The following is a 19,464-nucleotide window of genomic DNA, read 5'->3' on the forward strand; positions in this document are numbered from 1 at the left end:
AATTAAAAAATTTCAATTTTGCTAATAAGTCATCTTTACATGACACTTTAGTTGACGAAGCTTCTTTTTTAAAGTCTTTAACTTTCTGGCCTTAGTATGGGAATGTTTTTTAAAAGTATGCCAATCCTTCCAATTATATACTTCAAACAAGTCTGATTTTCCAAGGTCTGGTAGAATCATTAATTCAATCGATGAGCATCCACTAACACAGAAGGGCAATGACTCAAAGTCCACGCTGTCTCAGGGAAGCACTAACGTTCAGGGAAGAAAAGCTGAAGTGCACTCCTTCTGCCCTGTGAGTTATGCAAAGGTAGCTCAAGACGGTCACTGAGGTGGAATGGATTCTAGGACACTTCTTTCCCTGGTTCTCTAGTTTGCTGAACAATTCACTGAGCACTTCTTCATTAAATAAGCCTGAGCAGCTCTTGGAAAGCCACCCTGAGGTGGAAGGCTTCTTCCATTCCCCAGCTTTGAAATCCTCATCTAAGTACATTTCTATATTGGCCAACATAGAAATAAAATTCAGGTCATACCCTAAAGGACTCAGGCTTGGATCTGCAAGGGCAGATCTGAGGTCCTGAGCTGACAGGCCAGGGTCAGAAATACAACACGCTCTCTAGTCAAAAGAGGAGATACTTTCATTTCCATTTGTTTCTCACATTCATGGGGCTTGTATTCGCAGCTTTGACACTAACTCTAAACATTCATTTTCAAGCCAGGAAAAAAGCGATCTTCACGGTTAACCCAGTTCCCCCAAGTACCTAAGAACCCCTAAACTGACATCTAACTCAATTTTCAGAATTAGAAACCCCATGTGCCCCTGCCAAGGACCACTGTTTTGACCTTGAATTTATGAAGCCAGCTCAGCCCTCTTCCTGACAGGCATCTCCAAAGCAGAGTCTTTATCCAAACAAATGAAGGTGTGTTAGTTGGCATTAGTACTTTTCCTGACATCTGCCAGTTTCCACTCAGAGACCCCAGCCTCCTTACTGAATCCGCAGGCATGGTGCTCCCAGTCTCTCTCTCCTCCGTTTCATCATTTTCCTGGCTACTCAAGCTTCTGCCCTCTCACACTGGAGTCTTGGCAGGAAGTTCTCTCACACAAGGGGTATGCAGTCTATAAGCCAAAGGAAACTTACAAAAGCTTCCCAAACTTAAGAGAAAAATCAAAGCACTTTTCTTCAAAAACATGATATTCAGAACCCCCCTCCACCCTCACTCCCAAAGACCTAAGAGCCCGGGAGGCAGCAGTGAGACAGAGTGAGGAGTCCCAGATCCCAAATGAATCAGCTGTCCTCTGATCTGCCTGACATCATTCACACTCAGCCTGCAACAAATCAGAGCCCCAGAGAGTACCTTGTTCCTCCTCAGCGACAAGTACCAAACTCCCTCCCCCACAATCAGCTGCAACCTCCAACCCTGAGGTCTGGCAGCAGTGAAGACTCTGGCAGAAATTGTACATACCAACTTGAAAACTCACCCTGTGACAGAAATACTATTAACTCAAGAGGCGTGGGCCAGGCTAGAACAGCTGTTGCAGCGGGTAGGGGATTGGTAGAAAGCATATTAAGGATCTCAAATTGGTAAATTAATGAGCTAAGAATATGTTGGCATTTCTGCAACATTATTCATTCTCAAACCCAGGCCTGGTGGAAGATGACAGAGTCTTAATGTTAGGGTTCAAAGCAGTCATCATTCAAATTCTGAATCTGATCAATTTAAGTAAATTCTGTACTCCTCCTATAGACAAAATTCAGGATTATTTTTTATTCCATTTCTATTACTCTCTAATCACTTGAATAATCTTGTGGTGAGAAAAGTCATAAGGAAAATTAAGAAAATAAGCACAGAAACCATTTAGTTTAATTTCATCCAGTAACTATTAATAAAATCATTCAGGGGCCAGGCCGGTGGTGTAATGGTTAAGTTAGCACGCCCTGCTTTGGTAGCCTGGGGTTCACCAGTTCGGATCCTGGGCGCAGACATACGCACTGTTTATCAAGCCATGCTGTGGCAGGCATCCCACATACAAAAAATAGAGGAAGATGGGCACAGATGTTAGCTCAGGGCCAACCTTCCTCAGCAAAAAGAGGAGGATTGGCGGCAGATGTTGGCTCAGGGCTAATCTTCCTCAAATAAATAATCAGATAAAATAATATCCTTGATATGGCAGATGTTACACAAGACACTTAGGTAAGCTGCAGAAGAACTCTAATGAATGGTAAGCTACTTAAACTACATACTTAATTTATGTATGCTTCAGTTTCCCCATCTGTAGAATGAAAATAATTAAGGTACTTAATATATAGGTTGTGGTGAAGACTAACATATGTAAGACAGCAAAGTGCTCGCTATTATTATAGGTCTTGCCCTCCAGAAGCTAGCTCTCAATCTAAAGGAGGGAGAGAAGCCCAAACACATAATAAACCATCTGACAGAAACAGCCTGGCCTGAAGAGAGCCAAGTGATCAAGCACACTGTGGAGCTAAACACAGGTAGGGAGCCAAAGAGTTAGCAAAAGTCCTGGTCCCCTGCTTCAGAGCACCTGCCAACTCTGATGGGCTCTTCTCATTCATACAGATGACAAAGTATGTCAAACTGTTTTACTAGCATAACATTCAAAGGATTAGTTCATACTCCAACCAATGCTTTTTCAACTGCAGGTCACAACTGTTTAGTAAGTCATGAAATCAATTTGAAAGTCAGGACCAATATTTTCTTAAATGGAAAACAGAATAGAAAGACAAATATCAGAGTGCTTCACACATAGTAAGGGTTAAGAATTTTTTGTGAAATTTAGGTGTTTGTGACATCTATTACTGAAATACGTACAAACATACAAGTGTAAACACATGCGATGGGTTCCAATGTAAAATCTGTTTGTTATTAAGGGTCACAGTCTAAAAAGTTTGACAGCCACTGTTCTAATTACCCAAGCAAACTCACCAACCTAGTAGCTACAGACAGTCACTCTTCCTTTCCATGTACCAGCCCAATCATTTGGTTCTCACAGCTCCTACTTCAGAAGCCCCGTTCTAAGTCCTAATGAAAATGGAAACGCTCTCTCAGAAATCTAGCACCTCTCAACCAGTCCTGAGTCCACTTTGGGAAAGTCTCGTGATGATATCAGCATCAGTGACAAAAGCCCACATTCCCACAACTAAGAGACCAGCTGCAGTCTACCCCCAATCCAAGCCAAGGCTGTGCAGTTAAGGTTGGCCCCTAAGTTTCTAACCAATATTCTCTATTCTCTATACCCAACCCCAGGCAACTGAATAATAATAATAATAACAATATGACATAACAGCAATCAACATTTATAAGTACTTACTATTTACTAGGTTCTATTCTAAGCACTCTATATGTAATACCCAGGACTTCATCACAGCCCTATGATATATGTGCTATTATTATTGCCATTATTAACAAGAAAAAAAGCACAGAGAGGTTAAAATCATACCAGTGGTAAAGAAGAAAATACCCTTTCCTCAATATGTTTGCACCTAGTTACCCTACATATGATTATACTAGCCAGAAGTAGTCCTGTCTTCAGCCAAGTTGGTGAACTGAATTCATCTCTAGAATCAATGTGAGGAACTGTTGTGCTATAATTTCCTTCAGTATAAGATTCTGACAACAATAGCAAATGGATTCTCTCTAGCCTGTTCTGCAATTATAAACGGGGAGAGGAGAGAGAGCATGGAGCTCCTTAAATAATGGTAAAGTCAGAAAATATTTGTTTGATTTTTAGAGAATGAGAGTCATATCTTATGTCCTTCATCTGACCCAAGGAAGATGTCACTTTTGCTCCTAGAGATTAACACATCCCCAGACAGAGTACTTTCTTTACACTTATTGGCATTAGAATCCTTTTGTGCCAATATTCCTGTCAGTATTAGGAAAGCTTAACACTTCCAACACTTCCCTGAGACTGGTGACAGCACTCAACAATTTGCAGTATGGAAAACAAAACATCTACCTTTTCTTATTAATTCACACAACTATTTATTGACTGCATTACCACCCTTGGAGCCAGGCAAGAAAGGTCTCTGCCATGGGCACTTTAGAGGTTCTGCAAAATAAAAAAAACACGAAAAGTCAATGTATTAAAGAAATGGGGTTGCCCCTGTAATTTGTGATCTGGCATTCTGCACTGGGAAAGCAAAGCCCTAAAAATCCGTTCTTGTGACTTCCACTGTTCAGACCCCAGGAAAACACTTGTCCACATCTTTCTTCTGAAGTCTTTTTTTAAAAAAGGCAGTTATGCCAGATTGCTACTATGGATTGTGAAGCTGGAAACTTCAGAGAGAACTCTGCCTGAGATTAGAAAGTGAGTAGCACAGGTCTCAGAAGTAAGCAAAAAGACAAATTAGTTAACCTGTCAAATCCTTCCTCTCAGATAACATAAATATAATAGATTTCTTGGCTAATACAAGTATTGTTTCCAAGTTGGAGCCAAACATGCATTTACTTGATTTCTTTCTGTTCCGATTCATGGTTCTAAAGATACTCATAATTTAGCTCAGTCTTCCTAACAGAGCACATGGCACCTGAGGAACACTTTTCAGAATTAAGGAATTCATATTACTAGTAAACGTACTTATGCGCAAGTCTAGACATAACATACGTAAGGCCAGAGACCAGTTTTTTATACCAATAGTTGAACAGTTAATGCTAAAATTACATTTTGTTTTTATAAAAATATGTACTCAGATATATGTAGAAACCATAAAATTTTTAAATTTAGCTTATTTAAGTAATTTTGAATATTTAAAAAGAAAACTCTTTGAAAGCACTGAAAATTTTCAATTTTTTACACTTTTTATTTTTGATAAAAATATATTCAAACTTGCTACTCTCTGAATACAATTACATTTTTTTAAAATCCTATAGATCATCATAAACAAGTACAAGTTGTGATCATGACAGAGATAGAAAAATAAGAAAGTGAAGCTTAGGAGAGAAAAAAGAAACAAAATCTATAAATAAGTTGATCTGCTTAAATTTGAAAAAAACTGCTAATGAAAGAGAATGGACTTCAGTGACACACAGAAAGCACACATACAATCATTAACACTGAAGAAAAGATTGAGTAAACAGAAAATAAGCCATAGTATTCCAAGAGAAGTAAATGCCGATACAGAATGCTGGTGTGATTATTCCTAAAATAATATTATCTATCCAATATTTAGCCAAATACAAAGATTTTTTTTTCCTGTGGTATAACAGTAAAATAATCACAGAATACAATAAAAAATTTATAGGTGTAATGTAAATGACTTTGAAATTTGATGCTAAAATGGATGAACATGTAAGATGGATAAAAAATGAAAAAAAATGATGAAACACGGTCACTGACACGGATAAAAACGTAAATGAAATTAATAATTTAATTGGTAATAAAGTGAGAAAAAATCATAATTTAACTTTTAAAAAGTAATTATTACTCAGTTCTATAGATTACAAGAGGGATAAAGTCATGTTAAACAACTAACTTTGTAATATATATTGTTGAGTTAACTGAAAAAGAAAACGAGGAAGTAGAAATGAACTTGATGCAAAAAATATAGGTTTTGACTTATGAGAGAACTAAAGAAAAAACTTAATTTTAGGCATTAAGACTGTCAAACTTTCACCTGCAACTATGACAAAGTAACTAAAACAAAACTAGCCGTTCTGCTGCAAACCACCATAAAACTGAACAAAATATATGAGGCAACAGCTTTCAGGCACTGGGAAAAGGCAACGCAAGAATGCAAATCCAAAAGAAGGAAAACTCAAATGCTGAAACATCCCAATTTTCCCAGCTCCCTGCCTGGAACAATGTTCTTACAGTGGCACAGAGAGCTAGAGCTCAAGCAGAATGCAGTAGTAGCTCCATTAAGCTTGAAGAAGCACAGGTTACAGTTTAGGGTAGCTAATCAAACACACATTGCACACTCATCAAGAAAGACCATATGCTAGGCCATAAAAGAAGTCTCACAAAATTTCAAAAGTCTGAAATTCTATAAATTATGTTGTCTGGTCACAAGAGAATTAAATTCAAAATCAATTACAATGAAAAAAACTACAAAATTCCCCAATATTTGGAAATTAAACTACACATTTCTAAATAATCTATGAGTCAAAGATGAAATGACAAAGGAAATTAGAAAATATTTTAGATTAAATTATAATGAATATACAACATATCAAACTTTATAGTATGCAGCTAAAAGAGTGCTTAGAGGGAAATTTATAGCTTTAAATGCTTACATTAAAAAAGGAAGATCTATGGGGCTGGCCCCGTGGCCGAGTGGTTAAGTTCGCGCGCTCCGCTGCAGGCGGCCCAGTGTTTCGTCAGTTCGAATCCTGGGCGCGGACATGGCACTGCTCATCAGACCACGCTGAGGCAGCGTCCCACATGCCACAACTAGAAGAACCCACAACGAAGAATACACAACTATGTACCGGGGGGCTTTGGGGAGAAAAAGGAAAAAAAAAAAAAAGGAAGATCTAAAATCACTAATTTATGCCTCTACACTAAAAACTTAGAAAAGAAAAGCAAATTAAATTCAAAATACAAGAAAAGAATAAAGAAAAATAAAAGTGGAATCAGTGACAGAAAAAATTAACAGAACCAAAAGTTGGTTCTTTGAAAATATTAATAAAATTAATAAAAATTCTGCTAAGACAAATCAAGAAGCAAAGGAGATTTGAAAACACAAATTACTATTAGGAATAAAAGATGGGAAATCACAACAGATCAACAGACAGTAAAAGAATAACAAAAATAGCATGAACAACTTATGCTGATAGTTTATATAAAATGGACACAGCTCAAAAAAATTCTTACCAAAACTGACTTAAGATATACACAATATGAATTATAGTGAGTGATATAAGCCAGACGTAAAAGGACAAACATTGTGTGATTCCACTCACATGAAGTACCTAGAACAGGCAAATGCATAGAGAGAGAAATCAGAAAGAGTTTCCAGGGGCTGCAAGAAGAGGAGAATGGGGAGTTACAGCTTAAAGAGTACAGAGTTTCTACTTGGGGTGATAAAAAGTTTTAGAAATAGTGGTGAAGGTTGTACAACATTGTGAATGAACTTAATGCCACGGAATTGTATACTTAAAAACATGAACAACTCAGTGGTAAATTTCATGTATTATGTATATATATTTATATATACACATATACACACACACACACAATCATGCGCTACATAATGTTTCAGTCAATGGTGGGCTGCATATACGACAGTGGTCCCATAAGATTAGTACCATACGGCCTAAGTGTGTAGTAGGCTATACCATCTAGGTTTGTGTAAGTACATTCTATGATGTTCATATTAACAATGAAATCGCCTAAGTATGCATTTCTCAGAATATATCCTGGTCATTAAGTGATGAATGACTATATATCTTACTACAATTTAAAAAACATAAAATAATTAATTCAAAAGGGCTTAAGACCCAAACGCAAAAGCTAAAACTACAAAACTTCTAGAAGAAAAGTTTAGAGAAAATCTTCATGATCTTGGCATAGGCAAAGACTTCCTGGACAGAATATGAATACTAATCATAAAAACTCACAAATTCAACATCAAAATTAAGAACTTCTGCTGTTTAAAAGATAACATTCCACTCAACTTTCTAAGGAAAAGGCAAGCTAAAGACTGAAAGAAAATAGTCACATTATATCTGACAAAAGATCTGTATCTGGATATGTAAATAATTCTTACAACTCTTTAACAAAAAAACCCAACTCATTTTTTTTTTAATGGGAAAAAGATTGGGGCACACATTTCACAAAAGAAGATATACAAATAGCCAATAAGGACATGAAAAACATGCTCAATATCACTTTTCATCTGAGAAATGCAAGTTAAAACCACAATGAGATAACCTACACAACCACTAGAATGGTTAAAATTTATAAGTCCGACCATAACAAGTGTTAGTATGGACGTGGGCCAACTAGAACTCTCAATATCGTTGGTGGGAGTATAAAATGGTACAACCATTTTGGAGAATTACGTGGTAGTTTTTTACAAACTTAAACATACGTTTATCATTTGACAAGTAGGAGGGCAAAAAAACAAGGAAATCTAAGTTTCACTCTTTGGCTCTTTCATTTTTTAAAAGATTAAAAATATTTTAGTCAAAAGTTTTCATACAGCAGATAAAATGAAAGAGACACTGCAAGAAAATATAAGAAAACTAAAGAAAATGGAAAAAATATGTTTGTATGATGTATTTGTTTTCTATTGTATAATAAATTGCCACAAACACAGCCACTTAAAGCAATACATACTTATCATTTCACAGTTTCCGTGAGTCAAGAATTCAGGCACAGTTTAGTTAGGGCCTCTGCTTAAGGGTCTCACAAGGCTGCAATCATCGTGTTCCCTGGGTTGCATTCTCATATGGAGGCTTGGCTGAGGAAGAATCCACTTCTAAGCTCAGTGGGATAGTTGGCCAAATTCATTTCCTTGTGGCTGTAGGACTGATCGCCTTAGCTGCTTGCTGGATATTGACTGTAGGCCACCCTCAGATTCTAGAGGTGCCCATAGTTCCCTGCCACATGGGCTCTCCCAACATGGTTGCCTACATCATCAAGCCAGTAGAGATGGTCTCTATGGCGAGTCTACTAACTAGACAAAATCACAGATACCGTAATATAGTCGCAGGAGTGGTATCTCATCACCTTTACTATGTTCTACTGGTTAGTAGCAAGTGGTACTGCCCACACTCAGGGGAGTAGGATTACACAAAAGTATGAACACCAAGAAGAGGAGACAATCAAGGCCGCTTTAGAGTATGTTCACCATGACTATGAAGAAGATTTACCAAAAAATAATCCCAAACTGATTTCTATAGACTACTTTAAGACCATCACAGATCAAGGGTTAGTCTGAACAAATTGCTATTTTGGGTTTTCTTTATAACATCCTAGCACTAAAAACATTAAAGAAAAACTTAAGAAATGTTATATGGCCCTAGATATCACTTCAAGAGATGGCAAAATTGCAATATAAGTGATAGCAATTTATAAGATATTAAAATATTGTGTAATATCTTCTGTGACAACAATAATTTATCATGAGACTCCATTACAAAGTGTAAAATTCATGGTTCATTTCTAAATCTATGTATTGCTTTAAGAACTTTTTTTTGTCAATTCCAATTTTTACTGCTGCAGAACAAATATCCTCCAAACAGAACTTAAATTTTTTTTAAAACCTAAGAAATAAAATGACTCAAGAAAGCTTGTTAATTTGGCATTGTTGTCAAATAAGACAATTTCTAAAACTTTAATATATTTTATTTTACCCAGTATACTCAAACTATCATTTTAGTATATAATCAATATGAAATAATTATTACTGAGATATTTTACATTCTTTTTTCCCAGTTTTACTGAGATAAAATTGAAAGAAAAATAACACAATTTGTAAGAAATCTTGATTACAATGTAGCAATTTGGCTGAAATAAAGCCAAGGAAAACTATGAACATTTTAATAACTTATTGTTTGCCTTTACTTAATTACTCAAACAAACGAACATCTAGATGGGTGAAGTATTAATTCAATTGTTATCTTTGATATTTTGCCAACTTTCAATCATATAAAAGTTGAGAACTGAAAAAACTGAACTGGTGTAACACCTGTCTGGTTCCCTCATTAATGATGTGTTGTTTTCTTAATCTTTAAAATGTTTTCATCTTATATCTGGATGACAGCCATGACTTTATCTTTTTTGGAAAGCTACCTGTTAATAGTGTTAGAGGAAGTTCTCCACCAAAATGCCCAATGGATTCATCTCACAGAACCACACAAGAGAAGTGCACCACAAGTAGGGTGTCCAGGCATGTCTTTTCTTGGCTTCCAGAGGTAAATCCAAAGTGGCAATGTGAAGTTGGCTCCCAGAGGTGTATCTGAAGTTTGCTGAGTCTTTAATTTTCTAATTTTAATTTTCTATATAATCATGTTTTGTTTTAGGTTTGTTTATGGCTGATAAGTTACTCCCATTGGTGGCAGCAATGATTAGGATACTGTCTTTATGGTCAGACCACCTCCAGGTATAAACCCAAGAGAAATGAAAACATATGTCCATAAAAAGACTTGTATATGAATGGTCATAAAACTATATTCACTATATCCAAAAAGTGGAAACAACCCAAACATCCATCAAACAAATAGTGGTATCTTCACACAAGGAAATACTAAGCATTAAAATGAACAGAAGCAATGAAACATGAAGGAAGCCAAATACAAAAGAGTACATACCGTACGATTTTCACTTGCATGAAATTCTGCCAGGCAAAGCTAATCTATAGCACCAAAAAAGCACATCAGTCTTTGCCTGGGGCGAAGAGGTGAAGAATTGACTGTATAACTACATAAGGAATATTTTGGGGCAATAAAAATATTCTATATATTGATTGTGGTAGTAGTTACACGGTGATTATATTTATCAAAATTGATCAAACAAAACTTTGCGAGGATCCCAAAGAGCTTATTTCTATGGGTTATAACTATCAATAATAACTGTACTACAAATGGGAACTGAAACTTTTTCTATTGGCTTAAACAACAGACTTTTATTTCTCACAGTTGTGGAAGCTGGGAAGTCCAAGATGAAGGTGCCAGCAGATTTGGTTCCTTGTGAGGGCCCACTTCCTGGGTTGCAGACGTCAGCCTTCTCACTGTGTTCTCATGGCAGAGATTAAGAGAGAGAGACAGAGAGAAAAGGAGGGATGGAGGGTGGGCAGGTGAGTGCTCTGGTCTCTCTTCCTTTTCTTATAAGGGCACTAATCCTATCATGGGTGCCCCACTCTCATGACCTCATCTAAATCTAGTTACCTCCCAAAGGCCCCACCTCCAAATACCATCAGACTGGGGAGTAGAGCTTCAACATATGAACTTTGGGAGGACACAAACATTCAGTCCAAAACACTACTTAAAAAATAATCCCAAAACTTAGTGCCTCACAACATTTATTATTAACTCTCTTGGTTCTGTGGGTTGAGTGGGCTTGGCTGGGTGATCTGAGATACTTTTAAATGCTTATGTATTGGTTCACTTGAAGATCATAATAAATGCATTACATGTTAATATCATCTTAGTATTATTATGAAATTGAATCTGACCTTGATGACTCCCTAAGAACTGTCCTCAAGTGTAAATATGTTCTAGAATATGAAGGAGAATAACAAAGAACAAAATTTGGAAAGCGAATTTTGTTTGCCGTGGTTTATAATACCATGCCATGAGTGTGAAAAGCTATGAACTGGTTAAATCTTAGCAAAGTTTGCTCAAACTTTGATGGGCCTGTTTCCTTAGTTTACTGTTTATTGCCTTTGCCTACAATATTAAAAGGTTATTCTTTTTTTCTGTGTAATATGCCCAGTTAGCAAATATTTTGTGTCTTTCTGTAGAATAACTCTTTGCTTTATGCTGACTTATTACATCCTTAATTATTTAAGAAAACAAACTAAGGTTCCTCATGAAAAAGCTGCGGTGATTCAAAATTGTGTTACCTTCTATTTTTATTTTTAAATGTTTTGTCACTTTTGTTAAGTAATTGGGTGTTGTTTCTCGAGCACCAACACTCCTATCTTACAGTGTTTTCACTAACAACTCTTTAAAATTTTGCCTTTCCTCAATCAGATTCTAAATATAGAAAACAATAAAATAAAGCTTTCAGTATATTTTTACTACCTAAACTGTTTTTGAGACATCCCAGATCATCCCTGGGAAAATCACAAAGAAGTGTTCTGTCAGATTTTTAGAGAGGTTCCAGAAATAATTAGGTTTATTTGATATTTTATTATTGATGAGTTTCATGGGAAAAGCTGTCAAATCAGAAAAGATGCTTAGCCTTGCCTAGTTTAAATTTATACAGGTAAAATGGTATTAATATAAATATTCTAGAAATTGTGTAATTTATGGGAAGTTTTTAGAGATTTGCCAATACTCTTGTTATCCATAATATGTGTCTGTTTATGCATCTTAATGGTGTTTTGCCAGATTTTAGGAAATAATAGTTTAGTGTTTTCAGTCTTAATTTAAGTTATTATTTAAAATGCTTACTTGGTAACAACCAACCTTAATTTCAAAATTTGAATCTAGCATCTTCTAGGTCAGTGGAATTTTATAAAAATACAGATGTCTAGGACTTACTCCAGACTCACTGAATGTTTTTACTTGATGATATTAGTGTAGCCTTGGGATGTTCTTGGTATGTACATTATGCCATAAGATTATTATATATTATATATAAAAGTTTTCTCCTCTGTAAAAATTATGTTCATCCACGTTTTATAACTCAGATGTAATATTCAGTATCTTCTTCGCAAAGAACTACTCTGAGAGACATTTTGCTGAAACTTTTTTGAGTGGCTTTATTAGTCTTGTCTTGCATACCACAGAAATAACTTAATTCCCTTGTTAGTTGCATTACTCTTGTTAGGAACTCTCATCAGACCTTTCACATTTGAAAATCATCAGCAATAAACCGACCACAGGAATCTCAAGTCTCTGCCATCTACAGAGAGATTTTGTTTTACACTGACGCTAGTCTGAAGGCTCTGCAATCAACTAGAAGCCAGAGTCTAGGTTTTCAACAAAAGATTGTCTCAGAGCCCCATGGAAAAGGACTGTAACAGGTATTTCAAACTACTGACACCTCAAAGAATAGACTCTTGGGTACAGGCTTCTGATGCCATCGCTTGGACAACTGGACAACTTCCAGACCATTCCAGTGGACTGAGTCAGATTCTCCAGAACTCTTTTTAGTTAAGAAGCAGACTATTAACCTAAGATTCAGTGAAATGAGAATTAATTACACAGGACTGAATGAACCAATGAGGGATGACTGTAGTTATTTGTTTGGAATATTGTCTTAATGTCTATTTTATGGATACATAAGGAAGCCTAGTCTCTTCCTTCTTAAGTTATCTAAACCCTTAATTTAGTAGGCTTTCCTTTTGTAAAGTGAAACATTCCTGAATCATATTTCATTCTCAGTGACTCCCCAGTGAGAACTGAGAAAGACTTACTGAATTTCCTCACTGAAGCCTCTTAAAATATAATTGTAAAAAATGGTTATGCAGCCAAGGGCTTGCCTGAACTGTCATATTTAAAGAACGCTGCTTATATGTCAGGGATAACAAGCCACTTTTAAGGAGCTATGTTTGACTTTATGGAGCCAATACTTAAAAAACCCTCCCAGGAAAATGGGCCTGGTATCTGGCTTTACAGGGTCTGGCTTTACAGGGTCCAGCCTTACAGGCAGTGCAGAAGGTCACTTCCTGGCAGGCCCAGGACCCTTAGGACATTTTGCAGAGCTCAAGAAGAGAAAAATTCACCCAAATTTATAGGCACTGCAGATGAAATCTGATAGAGACCTTCTTAAGCTTGGCTTTCTAGCCTCAAAATACAAACAATAGAGGCTTTTAAAGTTCAATCTGAGATTCTTCATAAAATTTCCAGCAAACTTAAGAAGGCCTATATGGTAAATTAACATTATTCTTACCCCTATGTAAACAACCAGGCCAAACTTAATGAGACCAACTTTGTTTTATGATCAAGAATAATATTTGAGATTGCTTTAGATCAAAGGAGAAAGAGACTGAAAGGAAACCTGATATGAGCAAAAGAAAAAAAAAGATAATCTTCCAATGGAAAACTCCATATTGTTTAGAGAATACATTATTTAATTCTGGCCTTTTATTGCCTTTGAGCTATCCCACAACTCTGTAAGTTTTATTCATTTATTTTTTGCTGAGTAAGTTTCATGCTGAGCTAACATCTGTGCCAATCTTCCTCTATTTTTTAGTATGTGAGCCACCAGCACAGCATGGCTGCTGAGAGAGCAGTGTAGATCTGTGCCCCAGAACTGAGCCTGGGCCGCCAAAGTGGAGCATGCTGAACTTAACCACTGGGGCACTTGGGCTGGCCCTATAAGTTTTAGATAACTGATAGTGAGGTAAACAGTTCTTGTCTATAGATATGCAAATAAATTCATACAGCAGACATTCAATTGACTTTCTTCCTCCCTGGAGAAAAATCCAGTTTTGTAACCATTACTAAATTTATTTCAACATTGCTTTACTACATATAAATCTGTGCTTCTTTCATTTCTCCTTTGAACTGGCTGCAACATCTGCCTGGTATCCTTATCATTATTGAGTTAAATAAAATATTTAACATGTTTATTTTTTTAAATCAAGAGCTTTACACATATTTTTTGTAATTTGTTAATATGAAACTGTATTTCTCAAGATAGGAGGAGACAACATATTTTACCTTAAAGTTCGTTAGATTTAAAATTCTTAAACATTTATATGTCCATTTGTATTCTTGCACCACGTCATACAAATGTTAGGAATGGGCCTAAGTGACTGGCTACTATGTGTTAAGATCTATATTAGGCCCTAGGGACAGAGTATTATACCACACAAGATGATCGTGGCCTCATGGAGCTTACCATCTGCTATGGACTTAATTGTGTCCCCTCCACTCCCCCCCGAAACCCCACCCAATTCATATGTTGAAGCCCTAACCCACAGTGTGACTGTATTTGAAGATAGGCTCTTTAGGGTGTAATTAGGTTAAACAAGGTCTTAAGAGTGGGCCCTAATGCGGCAGGACTACTAGCCTTACAAGAGGAAGAGGATATCTCTTTCTGTTTTACACACAGACACACGCACACGCATGTACACCCGAGGAGAGGCCATGTGAGCACACAGTGCCTGTCTGCAAGCCAGGAAGAGAGCCCTCTCCAGAAACCAACCATGCTGGCACCTTGATCTTGGAAGTCTGGCCTCCAGAACTGTGAGAAAATAAACTTCTGTTGTTTAAGCCACACAGCATGTGGCATTTTGTTACAGCAACCCAAGCAGGCTAATAGATCATCCAATGGGAGAAGAAAGACAAATAATTCTTTATTTACAATTGCTTTAGGAGCTGTGACAGACAAGTACAGGGTTTAACGAAAGCACATTCCGGGAAACCCAACTGATTCTGGGGACAGCAAGGTATGGGTGAGGTCAGAAAAGTCTTTCATAAGGAAGTGAGATGTAAGCTGAGACTTCACAGATAAGGAGGAACTAGGCAGGTAGAGATGGCAGAAAGAACATTCCAGGTACAGGAAAAATATTGTGCAAAATATGGAGACAAACACAGGAACCAGATTGTCCAGATAGTTTTATGGGTCATGTCAAGACTTTCAGGCGTGATCCTCAGAGTGATGAAAAATTCACTAAACGAGTTTAAATAAACATCTAATAATCAAACCTGCATTTTATTTTATTTATTTATTTTTCTTTTTTAAAGATTGGCACCTGAGCTAACATCTGTTGCAAATCTTTTTTTTCCCATTCTTCTCCCCAAAGCCCCCTAGTACATAGTTGTATATTCTAGTTGTATGTCTTTCTGGTTGAACTATTTGGGATGCTGCCTCAACATGACCTGATGAGTGGTGCCACGTCCGTGCCCAGGATCTGAAGCGGCGAAACCCTGGGCTGCGGAAGCAGAGTGCACAAACTTAACCACGCGGCCACGGGGCTGGCCCCAAACCTGCATTTTAAAAAGCTTTTTCTGGCTATCATATGATGGATGGGTGGACTTGGGGTAAACAATGCTAGACAAAGAAAGACCAGTTAGGAAGTTACAGTGGCAGAGGCAAGAGATTACAATGACTTGGACTACATAGACATACCTGTGGTAGTAGAAAGAAATAAGAGGAAAGTGAGATATTTAAGAGATATAATAGAAAGGAGTCATGGGTATGAGGAAGAGGAGGGTAACAAGAATAAGTTTCCTATCTTGAGGAGTGGTACCACTTCCTAGAGTTTAAGACAGGAGTAGGTTTTTGAGAAAGACAATGACTTTAGTTTTAGAAATGCTAAAGTTGTGATGTCTCTGAGTATCTAAGTAGACTGCAGTGAATTGGTAGTTGTGAGGTCTAGAGATATAAATGTGAGGATGATTAGCATAACCATAGCTATTCTTAAAATAACAGTAAGAAAATGGGCTCTCAAGGATTTTCAATTTTCAGGTCCTGCGTCCACACACTTAGAGCTCACTGACAAATTATATCCATTTTCTAACACCAAAATGGTTCCTGTTGGGAAATTAATGATGACTAGCATCAACGGAGCTCCATCCCTGACAACATCTGCCAATCCCTGCCTTCCCACTGGAGAGGTGGAGAACCTACGTGAGATCATTTCCTATATAAGCCCAATAAAAAAAGATACACTATTAAATGTAACACAAAGCTATTGCTCTGGCCTTCACAGTCCTCCAACGTACCAAAATTTCCTGATTTTCAAAGTCCGCAAAAAACTAAAGCCCTGTATCAGGCACCACTGAAACCACACAAAGGGTTTACTATGTGTAGCAGGTGGTATCTCTTTTTAGCACATTCTCCAGACGCATTCATCCAGGCAAATACCATCAAGTTGCATCAGAGTAGGAAAGTACATGACACTATTTCACATGTCAGCTTTAAAGGGGCAAAGTTTGACACATCACACCCTTGAGCCCCAGGAACTCCTCCCTGCCAACTGCCTATCACTGCAGACAACTGACATTTACTTTCATCCAATATCTGATGTCCAAGTCCACTGCCCAAATGAGTAAGCCAACAATGCAGAAGGATAACTATCCCCGAGGACTCTAATAATAAAAGCCACTGATAGCAACACACACACACACACACACACGCGCGCGCGACGGGTGCTACAGTTACCTCTTTACTCCTACAGTCCATTCTTCACCTCCACTGACTGCTCACAGCCTCAAAGAAACAAATCAAAGACATTTTGAGAAATATGAAGACAATTACCTTAAGTTACAATGGGTATTAGAAAACATGAACTCTCTGGGTCACTAGATACCTAAACACTATTTACATTGAGCTCCTAAGAATCGGGGCCGAAATTCACAAATAAAAATCAATCCTATTTGAAAGGAACTGCCAAGAGGAGGCCCCCTTCACAGAGCTGGGCAAGGGGAGCCACTCAGAGTGCTTCAATTGAGAAAAAGAAAAACGCAATGCTCCTATAGCTTGGGTAAACAAATACATATAGCTTTAGAACTTCATTTTCTTTCAATTCTTTTTCCACACATATGTACACTTTCAACAAGGTTATCAACTCTTCCAGGTCTGATATTCTAGACTAGATTTTTTTATTTTTTATTTTTTTTTTTTAAAGATTTTATTTTTTTCCTTTTTCTCCCCAAAGCCCCCATGGTACATAGTTGTTTATTCTTCGTTGTGGGTCCTTCTAGTTGTGGTATGTGGGATGCTGCCTCAGCGTGGTTTGATGAGCAGTGCCATGTCCGCACCCAGGATTTGAACCAACGAAACACTGGGCCACCTGCAGCGGAGCGCATGAACTTAACCACTGGGCCACGGGGCCAGCCCCTAGACTAGATTTTTTAATGTATTAAAAAATATCCAGATGGGGGCTGGCCCCATGGCTGAGTGGTTTAAGTTCGCGCACTCCGCTTCATGTGGTCTGGGGTTTTGCTGGTTCAGATCCCGGATGCGAACATGGCACTGCTCACCAGGCCATGCTGAGGCAGCATCCCACACAGCACAACCAGAAGGGCAAAAAAAAGAAGAAGAAGAAAATTTGCAACAGATGTTAGCTTAGGTGCCAATCTTCAAAAAGAGAAAAAATACCCAGATAAGTTTAAATAAGAAATAGCTCTCTAAAAATTAAAATAATTTAATTTCAGGAAGCTACATCTAAAATAAACGGTATGAGCCAGGCCAAAAGAACTTTCATACCCAACTTGCCCCAACAAAGCCTTCAGCATTACAGCCTGGATATTCTCATTCCCCATCTGGGAATTCAGTTGCTCTCTTCCCCAAAGTGACCAAAGCCGACCACGACCAGCCTGTGGCTTTTCTAAGGCACACTATTGCTCTCTTAACTTGGTTTAGGATCTTAATAATATGTTTTTCTGAAGAATTTACAGCTCGTAACAGGTAATTATGGTCTTCTAATAACAAAAACAATAGTAAACAACTCCCGTTTTTTGAAAGTTTACTAGTAACAAGCATTGCACTAAATTCTGTAACAATAATAAATGGTTGACTGCTTAACTGCAGGCACTCTGCCATGCACTTTACATGCACAATCTTTTGATAATTGAGGCTACTGTGGACAAACTGTCAACGCTCCTGTGTAAGGCTAATACCTCCACATATACCTAGATGTCCTCCATTTGTACCTAAAGAACATTCCAACAATTGTTCCCTCCTCTCCTCCATCAACTTTTCCTTCTCTACTGAATAATTTCATTGACATACAAACATGATGTATTATCTACCATTTATATTTTTAAAAGAGGGGGGAAAACTCAACTCCATAACCTTTTCCAGCTACCACCTGATTTTTATGATCCTCTTTTCAGCAACTCTTTTTGAAAGAACAGTATATACTAATTCCTCCCCAAAATATCAGGAAAGGAGCAAGAATAATTAAATGAAACTGTATATAGCCTTCACTTAGATTTAACAACTGTTAACATTTTGCTACATTGGCTTTTTTTCCTCTCCCTCCCTCTCTCTCTTTCTACACACACACACACATACAGACACACATTTTTACTTTTTGTTAATTAGCTGAACCATATGAAAGTCAGGTGTAAACATCATAACACCTCCTTCCTCAAATACTTCCACAATTAAGTCCTTGGCCTACGAACAAGGGAGAACCACCACACAACTGTCACGCTAAGGAAGTTTAACATTGACACAATAATATTATCTAATAAAAGACCACATGCAAATTTCCTTACTTGTCCCAAAAATGTCCTTCAACTATTTTTTAAAATTCAGGATCCAACCAAGCATCAAGCATTATATTTATTCACAGGTCTCTTTTGTCTCCAATAATCTAAAATGCATCCTGAGTATTTTTCTTTTAATCTTTCACAACTTCAACATTTTTGCAGAGTCCAGGCCAGTAGCTGTACAGGTTACCCCCTCAATTTGGATTCTTCTAACTCTTTCTTCATCTATCACATTAAGGTTAAACATTTTTAACACAAATATTACACGGGTAACACTGTCTCCCATTCTCTGTTGAACCCATACAAATCAAGTCTTGGACCGATCAATAGAATTTCTATCAAAACCCCAATGATGTTTTTTGCAGAAATACAGAAACTCATCCTAACATTCATATGGAATCACAAAGGACCCTGAAAAGCCAAAACAATATAGAAGAAGAACAAAGTTGGTTCTTTGATTTCACACTTCCTGATTTCAAAACTTAATACAAAGCTTTCAGAATAGTATGGCACCAGCATAAGGACAAACACATAGACCAATAGAATAGAATAGAGCGCCCAAAAATAAACCTTCACATATATGGTCAAGTATTTTTGACAAGAGTGACAAGACCATTTAATGGAGTAAGGACAGCCTTTTTAACAAATGGTCCTGAG

The 19,464-nt window shown here is 37.2% G+C and overlaps 1 protein-coding gene across 16 annotated transcripts in view; it reads right to left on the minus strand.

Annotated features, from left to right (window-relative positions):
* MAST2 (microtubule associated serine/threonine kinase 2) overlaps nt 1–19,464 on the minus strand; it is a 210,942-nt gene that overhangs the window by 86,549 nt on the left and 104,929 nt on the right. For 2 of the 16 annotated variants that reach the window (XM_070260033.1, XM_023630725.2), the window contains exon 1: nt 991–1,324. The exons of 11 other annotated variants lie outside the window; for them this stretch is intronic. In XM_070260033.1, coding sequence (XP_070116134.1) covers nt 991–1,040 — 50 coding nt within the window. In that variant the 5' untranslated portion in view covers nt 1,041–1,324. Of the gene's footprint in view, nt 1–990; nt 1,325–19,464 lie in introns of those variants that run through there. 3 more of the 16 variants (XM_023630737.2, XM_070260035.1, XM_070260036.1) reach the window with 3 other exon arrangements.

The sequence above is a fragment of the Equus caballus genome, chromosome 2 (assembly GCF_041296265.1).
Source record: "Equus caballus isolate H_3958 breed thoroughbred chromosome 2, TB-T2T, whole genome shotgun sequence".
In the NCBI taxonomy this organism is placed as follows: domain Eukaryota; kingdom Metazoa; phylum Chordata; class Mammalia; order Perissodactyla; family Equidae; genus Equus; species Equus caballus.